Source organism: Oxyura jamaicensis, chromosome 1 (assembly GCF_011077185.1).
Source record: "Oxyura jamaicensis isolate SHBP4307 breed ruddy duck chromosome 1, BPBGC_Ojam_1.0, whole genome shotgun sequence".
In the NCBI taxonomy this organism is placed as follows: domain Eukaryota; kingdom Metazoa; phylum Chordata; class Aves; order Anseriformes; family Anatidae; genus Oxyura; species Oxyura jamaicensis.
In genome coordinates, this window is record NC_048893.1 from 36,668,572 (window position 1) to 36,676,835 (window position 8,264).

General features: G+C 47.7%; 1 protein-coding gene across 2 annotated transcripts in view; it reads left to right on the forward strand.

The window, feature by feature from the left end:
- Positions 1-7,488: 7,488 nt before the first annotated feature.
- Positions 7,489-8,264, forward strand: part of DYRK2 (dual specificity tyrosine phosphorylation regulated kinase 2) — a 15,270-nt gene continuing 14,494 nt past the window's right edge. Inside the window, exon 1 of one of the 2 annotated variants that reach the window (XM_035334730.1) lies at positions 7,489-7,919. In XM_035334730.1, coding sequence (XP_035190621.1) covers positions 7,865-7,919 — 55 coding nt within the window. In that variant the 5' untranslated portion in view covers positions 7,489-7,864. Of the gene's footprint in view, positions 7,920-8,033; positions 8,162-8,264 lie in introns of those variants that run through there. The other variant, XM_035334720.1, reaches the window with a different exon arrangement.

Below are 8,264 nucleotides of genomic sequence, written 5' to 3' on the forward strand. Positions count from 1 at the left end.
CTGTCAGAGCCCCAGTTCTCTCACCCCCCTGCTGCCACTAGCCCGTTCCCCTAGGCTTCCTTCTTCTGCAGCTGCTCTACTGGGGTAAGTGCCCGTAAGTGCCCCAGACACAAATTCTGCAGCTGCAGGGGTAGGACTAGACCAGAGCCCACAGCAAAGAAAATTCGGGAACGGTGAGCTATTTCCATTCAGACAAGTCCTGGGCACACTCAAGGCCACCAAACATGCCCAGTCATCCTCTCATGCTTCCAGCTCTCATTTCTCCCAACTTATGTCTCACAGCTTGATGGGAGATGGACAGCCCCAGCCAGGAGGTGTGGACAACCAGGGCTGGGTCCATCTGCAGCCTCCCCGTTGACTGAAAAACAACCCTAGGAGAGCAAACAGGCAAAAAGAAGTAGTAGGCCAAGTGTTGACTTAAAACGGGAGAGCGTAAGTGGAAACAGCACTGAATGAAGAGACAGAAAAAGACAAAGGTCTCACTACCAGGAAGCAAATGCCAGAAAATATATAAATAATAATAAGAGAGATTATGTTTTTGCTTCTTAACTTCATCCTCTTTACTCTATGTTGCTCTCCATAACTTTTTTTAATGTATTTCCTACTGTATTCTGACTTCCTTTCCTGTCTCCTACGTATTTATTGCCTGTTTTTCAGTGTGTTTTCTGTTTACAGAAACAGATCATTAGGCTTTACAAACTGAAGTTGACCTCTTATGTGAAAGTGCTCATTCTGTTTCTAAACCAAGACAAAGCCTGCACGTTGCCTGACTGGAGAGACAGAACATGACTGTGCTCTATGTGACATTCAAAAAAATATTTTAAAGATTTCCCCTCTCTAACCTCGCAGTAATAGTCTTTTCTTCTTTACTTCTTTAATTTCAGTTCTGTAACTGTCCCAGTGAGTTATGAATCTTCTCTGCATATGCCATAGCTTGTAGTATGTTGCACACCTTCGGGGGCTGAAGGATGGAGAGGCACCGAGCTTTCCCAAATGAGTTCTTTTGCCATTAGCTCACTGTACAGAAGGGGACTCTACGATGACAGTGACTTTTTTTTTTTTTTTATATTATTATTATTATTTTTTTTCTTGAAATAATAAGCAGATGACATCTCCAGGAGATGCTCTTTAGCTAGCCAGCTTGTGCAGGTTGGAGAGTGAAATATCAAGGCTATCCAGTTACCTGTGGTTTGTGTCTGTCTGCTTTGACACCACTTCACAGCACAGTTTTCCAAGTGCTGGAATGAATGCTGGCACCTATCTTTCTGCTGTATGTGATTTCCTTTTATAAGCTAGGCACTTAGAAGTAGCCCCAAATGCTTTATGTTACCCATTCTGTACCTAACTAAATCACAGTTTATAAGGATTTACCTGGAGTTAGCAAGTTCTACCTTTCTGCAAATTAAAATGAGAGATAAGAAAATAATTTGTTCCATGAAATAAATCCTGAATCCTAATCACAGGTGGAACTAACTGTATGAGAGTGCTCCTTTTGAAATCACCAGGTTTAATTTCACTAGGAAAGCAGCACACATACTGAAGGGACCTCTTGGGACCTTTTTCTCTATTTGTAGAGCACCTGTAGGAATTCTCCTTTGTTTACTCAGTTTTCCAAATTATAAAATGACTTTATGTTACACTTTTCTGAATTGACAGTGAAGTGTTTGTGTGTTAATGTGCCCGTTTATTCCTTTGGAAGGAGATTACAAATGAGGACAGTAAGCTAAAGCTTCCAGTTCCTTCTCATGTCATGTATTTGCTGTTTTTCTTCCCTCCCTTTTCACGTACGAATACACACACAACCACCAAACATTCAGGCAGCAATCTAAATGAGAGGCTGAGCGGCTTAGGGCATTTCCACACCAAAGGACCAGCAGTAAGGTACTGCAGGGGGTGTTACGGAGTTCACTCTTAACTTTCCCTCCCTAATATAAATACAATGGTCTTTCCCACAGTAAGTCAACGTGGGACTTACACTCTGTGAACTGGGGAGCTGAAGAACTCTCCACAGCTTTCTGATACCTTCAGTCCCCAGTTTGAGGAGAGCCGGTTTAACTCAGTACATCAGGTTCAGGTTGGTTCTTTCCTTGTTGCCCTAACAAACCCTGATTATATTTTAATGAGAAAGTTATTTCCCAGCATCTAGCCTTAAATTTGCTTTTCAGCAGGTGGCTCGTGGTTTAACTCCAAAGTCACCATGTAAATCCTGACAGTAGATTATGCTAGTTAATAATATAACACTCAGGCCCTGGGACTTCAACTTAATGATTCATTTTCCTTTTATTATTAATAAATTCTGCCCAGTGAAAGCCTGGGTGAGGAAAAGAACTTGGCTGGATTTTTATATATATATATTTTTGATTCTGAGTCCTTCTGACACATTATCTTTTAATTATGTCTCACTTTTGTGCTTTGGTAGAGTGGTGATTTTAATGATATTAATGAGCTTTATCACGAGTGAGTGAGGCATATAAGTTCCCAGTTGCAGTGCTCCCTGTGAGATACTGGGCTCCCTGACCCGAGACAGCCGACACCTCTCAGCACCTGGTGGAATTATAATCTCAGCTCCCATAAAACGCTGCTGTGGAGAGTGAGTGGCTCCCATAAACCCTTTAATGTTAATTCTCTTTCGGTTTTACATGTAGAATTGGATGAGCAAAGGTTACTGGAGTTTCGACAGCTGGGACTAACCCCGTGTGTGAACAGCTGGGCTTGAAACTGAGTAGCCCACACAATGAGCACATGCAAGATTACACTGGGTTTCTGTATTGATCTTCGAGGTGGTTAGAAGAGGAAACTGAATTCGAAGAATGACACGGTGTTTAACAACCTTGTGGTTTCTCTCTAAAATGGTTCGGTAGAAATCCTAATTACCAACTGCACGCTAATCTTGCAGTAACAGTGATTTTACAGGACTTTTTCAGGAAAGTCCAACACTCAAGTGAGAAGAGAGCCATCAGTTTTAAATGATGTCTTTGGTCTCCTCACATCTCCCTTGTTTGCATAGCTGGGGGAATGGAGGGGCTTTAGAGATGAGGTGGGAAGGGACAACACCAGAAGGGCCAACGGCACACATATTTCCTTCTTTTCTTGTTCCCGAGGTTCCTTTTTTCTGAGTGCATGCTGAAGGGTGTGCCACCGACTGGAAAGAATCAGCCACCATTAGGCTTTTCCCTGAGATTAGTTTTATATTAATGCCACTCCGCTGACTCCATCACGATTGCTTCGGTTGTACACGAGAGGAAAACAGGAACCTTTCTCCTCCCATTTCGCATGATGGGAGTTTACACAAAGGAATAAGTCTAATGTTCTAATGAATATTAATGCTAAAAGAACCCAGAAATGATACAGAAAAATATATAATATAGACACTTAGAAACACTGGCATGGTCTGGTGAAAAGGGAAAACATTTTCCTTGATGTGTGATTTACCAGCACTAAAATACAAATATGTTGTGAGATAATCTCCTGCAAAATAGCTGTAATAGCAGGAGAATAAAAAATAACTTGTATTCTTGCAGACTGATGCATAGGAGCTCAGAGTCTCTTCACTGACCAATAAAACACCCTTTGTTGTCTTAATACTGTAATAGATGCGGTGATTTATGTGTTCTTAAACGGCAGAAAGTGCAAATCCCTCAACACAGAATAAAGTTTAGCCACCATAGGACATGCTTTGGAATAAAGGCCAACAAAAATCTAAGCCTGGCAAGCCAGTTTAGCTTCATCTATGCTCGTGTCAGTATGAACACACAGTAGCAAACTGCTTTGTGGCTGAGTGTGGCACCACACTCTTGCTCTGAATGCATATCCTCCTTTTTTATAATTTTATTGAAATACAATTTTATCCTAAGATATTGGTAATGCTCTGCTGGGAATTTTTTTCCCTACAGAGGTTAGAGAGAGGGAGGAGTTGCAAGCCTTACATGTGTACCACACAGTGAAGTGCATGTCTTTTGCTTTCGACGTTGTAGGCCAATTTTGCCTTTTTTTTTTTTTTTCCCACTTCCTCCATCCTCATCATATCTTTGAGTAGCCTTGGATTTGCTTTACGTACGGGTCATTTATCTAAAGCCAAAATCGTTGGCTGTGCCAGGTGCGAACAGTCAGAGCATAGCAAGGCGCTGAGCACCCGCTGCGCCCGTCACTGTGGGAGCCCCCAGAGCCATCATCTCAGCTTTGAACATGCGTGGCGTCTCAGGAATTCCCTGGTGGCTGACCACAGAAGCGTTTGCTAATGCCACAGTGGCAGAGATGCCGTGTGACTGACTGGCCATACTCTCCCGCCCTAAAACTACATACCGAAGTCCCATATAATTAACTAGCATCCACCTTGGGGAGGTAAAAAGATTGACATGGGGAATTTCACAGTGATGCTTACGAGGTGCAATGCACTCACGGGGCAATTAGATATGAGCTGTGTCCCAAGGCAGCCTGGCAAAACCAACCGAGGTGGTCCCTCACAATTTGCTTGGAATTGCTATCTGTCTTGGTCAGAAGGCAGAGCCCTGATCAAGGCAGAGCCCTGATGAATGGCTCATGAAACACGGCATGCTCTGTACCTCTCCTCACTGTACTAGCGTATTATCTTCAATAATGCATTTTAATGTACTATGTGGGCAGGAATACTTTTAGACAAAGTTTTACAGATAAGATGTTTTATTCTAGACTATTCTGGTTCTTTTTTTTTTTAACTCTACCTTAATTCTCTCATTCAATGTTTGTGATTTAACCACTTTATTTTTACCAATAGTTGCTAAGCTTTGTTCTAGAACGCTTTGTACAGTTCATCACAGGAGGATGATACCTTTAATAGCCCAGCCTAAGCCTCATCAAGACAGACACTTTCTTGGCTTTCCCTTGCAGCAAGTAGCTTTCTGATCCCACCTGCATCCCCAACTGCTGACCTGTTCCCCCTGTTCCTTAGGTGGCCACTGTGGTGAAGAACAAGTCCTGCCTGTGTCCCACTGAGCTGGCACTTACAAGTCTGCAGGACTTTTTGGGTGCCCATCTGGAAAAAGGGTCTTCAGATTATTTATTTTAAAAACAAGTGATTTGATGACACTGCTTTACAAGCCCCTTGCAAATGGTCTGACACTCGTGAACACACTGTACATTTATTTGCAAGAAAGTTATTTGCAAATAGCTTTTGTCATTAAGAGTCAGTTCACACTCTTGGGTAATAAAAGCTGAGGGGGCAGGAAAATGGATCAAGAAAACCCTAACTCACTTTGCCCTCTGATTTCTGAGCACTGTACACTTTCTGCCAGGTGTCTAATACATATTTCTGTCCTGGGAGCTGAAGTCTGTTGATTTCATCTATGTGTAGCAATGGTCTGGAAAGTGCTGATATATATGTTCAGTTGGCCAGTGTCAGAAGGAAGAAAGTTTTGTGACCACTCAGCGAGACATAGTTCAGATTCCTGAGCATAACACTTGGCACAAAAAAAAAGCAATCTTTGCTTTTGAGTATTTAGCCCTTTTTTTTTTTTTTTTTTTTTTTTTTTTTCCTTTGTAGATCTGTGACTATGATTTTGCAGAAGGCTGTTAAAGGCATCAGTATTTGCAGCCAAGGTATTTTACAACTATATTAGCATGTTCCTCGTCTTTGTCAACCTAAATCCTGCATGAAAGAGGCTTTTAAATTGAAGTTTCTTGTATTGCATTCAGAGGGAATCAAGATGAGCTTGCCCTCATCCTGAGCTTCACTTCAGACTCCATCAGGTAGAACTATCCTTGATAGCAGCTGCCAGGATGGATTGCAGATGGGAAAAGAGTGAGAGAAAGTGAGGCATGTAGACAGGCCCAAGGTTCAAAGACTCACGCTGAAAGCTTACGAGGCACACAGCTTTAGAAAGGGCATAGCTGGGCAGGTACCAATGCAATGTGTTCCCACTGACTTAATTAAGAGGCTGTTTGCATGATAGACTCTTTTTTTTTTTTTTTTTTTACCCCAAGACTGCCTGAACAAACAGTGGAAGCAAATTGTGAATGGTGCACCTGACTGGAAAGGAGTTGAAACTGGACAGTTAACAGGCTTTCTCTTGTCTCCGTGTTTAGGTGTAACTAATCCCAGAACATGCACGAAGCCATCTGTGGCTCTGACAGTTAGAGAACTCAGCGTTTAAGATAGTGAAGTAAGAAATCCTGCAAGCCCTAGGAAAAGATTAATTGATATCAACTTCAGCTTTTCGTATCTAGCTTGAATGTGAACAAGCTTCCTTCCCCTTCCCCTCCTTAGGCTAACTAGAAAAGCGTATTTTCCTTGACCGTTCCTTAAATGTTGAAGGTATCTTGCAAAAAATGCAAATATTATGACAATGTTTGTTATTCAAATACTTTTGATGTGCTCACACTGCTTGTGAAAATGACAGGAAAATACGGGGAGTCACCAGAAAGCATTTATGCAACTGGCAGTGAAGGGGAGGGGAATTCGGGGCGTCTGTGTCCATCTGGGGGGATTCTGAGGAAGACAAAGCTTGCTTTCTGCTGCAGTGAAGGGAAAAGATTGGGTGGGTGTGGGCAGGAGAAGGTATGATTGTTTTCTCTGTGACAGGAGGGGCTAGGGAAAGTGTTTATTTCTCTGTACCAGTACAGGAAATGTCTTTGTTTATGCATGTATCTGTGGTACTGGAAGAGGCAAAGTCTTTCTGGCTGCAGGGATGGATTTATTATTATTATTATTATTATTGCTTAGGCATAGGGAAAGGGAAGGTTTATTTTTCTGTCTTTTTCGGTGGAAGGCGATGAAGGGAGGTCTGTCTCCAGACCCACCAGCTGTTTTCCAAAAGGCAAACATGCGCGGTCTGCACAGATTTTGAGTAAGGGTTGCGCGTAGGTAGGAGAGTTCATCTCAACGCTGTCCCAAGCTGAGCAACTGCTCAGACATCTATTTTTGGCACGACTGACGTTCGCGCTGACAAACCAGGCATCCAAAGCATTGTGCTCGGCGGAGCCCGCTGTGCGCTCCGGGAAACGAGGCGGCTGTCCCCTCACGCACACACCCCGCTCCCCTCCTGCGGGCTCGGGGCAACGCCAAAAACCTCTCTTCCCTCCGCCATTTTTCGGCTTCCACCCCGCTGAACATTTCGGGTGCCGTGTCCCCACACCCCGGGTGCCACCCTGGGTGCCGCCTTTGCCCCCCCAGCCGGCGGCGACCCCCCTTTTCGGTGCCCGTCACGACTCCCTGACGGGGGGCAGGCCGCGTCCCAAGATGGCTGTGCCCCGGGGGGGCACCGCCGGCCGGCCGGGCGCTGAGGGACGGACGAGGAGCGGGTGTATGGGATGAGGAGGGGGCCATGGGGGGGTTGTACGGGGTGTGCGCTCCACACGGGGCCGTTGCGCGGCCGTTGTGGGGCCGGGCGGCGCTGCCCCCCTCGGCGCCCCGGCGGGTGGCGGCACGGAGGGAGCCGAGGGAGGAGCGGAGCCGAGGGAGGCGGCCGGCGGGGCGGGCATTGCCCCCGCAGCGCGCCGCTCGCCTTCGTTCCGCCGGCCGAGGAGGTGGAGGAAGAGGAGGAGGAGGAGGAGAAGGAGGGCCCCGTCCGGCCGCCTTCTGCTGCCCCCTCCTCCGCGCGAGGGGACCGGGGCGACCGGGGCGGGGGCTGGGGAGGTGATGAGCTTGGGCCGGGGGCTGCTGCGGCGGCGGCGCGGCTGCTGCTGCTGCTGCGGCTGCTGCGGGAGGAGACGGCGGGCCCTCGGAGGGTCTGCCCGGCGGGCCCGGGGCCAGGGGGATGCGGCGGAGGACGCGTCTGGGTCCCGCTGTAGCTGATCGGAGACGAGAGGCAGCCGCCGAGCGGAGAGGCCGAGGAGGAGCGGAGGAGAGGCGCCCTGACATGCATTTTCCTCTCCCTCCTCTCCAGCGGCCATGTTAACCAAGAAACCCTCCGCTAGCGCCGCCGCCGCCGCCGCCTACCCAGCCGGTAAGGAGGGGGCCGCCGCCGGGCGCCCCGCTGCCCGCTCCGCCCCGGGCCGGGCCGGGGCGCGGGGAGGAGGAGGAGGAGGAGGGCGAGGAGGAGGAGGAGGAGGAAGAGGAGGAGGAGGAGGCGGCCGGGCTGCCGCCGCCGCGGGGCCGTTCGTGTCGGAACAATGATCCGGCCCCCGCCCGGCAACGGGGCCCGGGGGGCCGGCGGGGGGCTGCGGGCTGCGGCTGTTGCGCGGGGCGGTGAGTTGTCCGCGGGGAGAAGGGGCGAGGGAAAGCGATAAATAAAACCCGGGGACGGCTCGGGAAAACGACCCGGTGGAGAAGGAAAGGGGTGGGGGGGGGG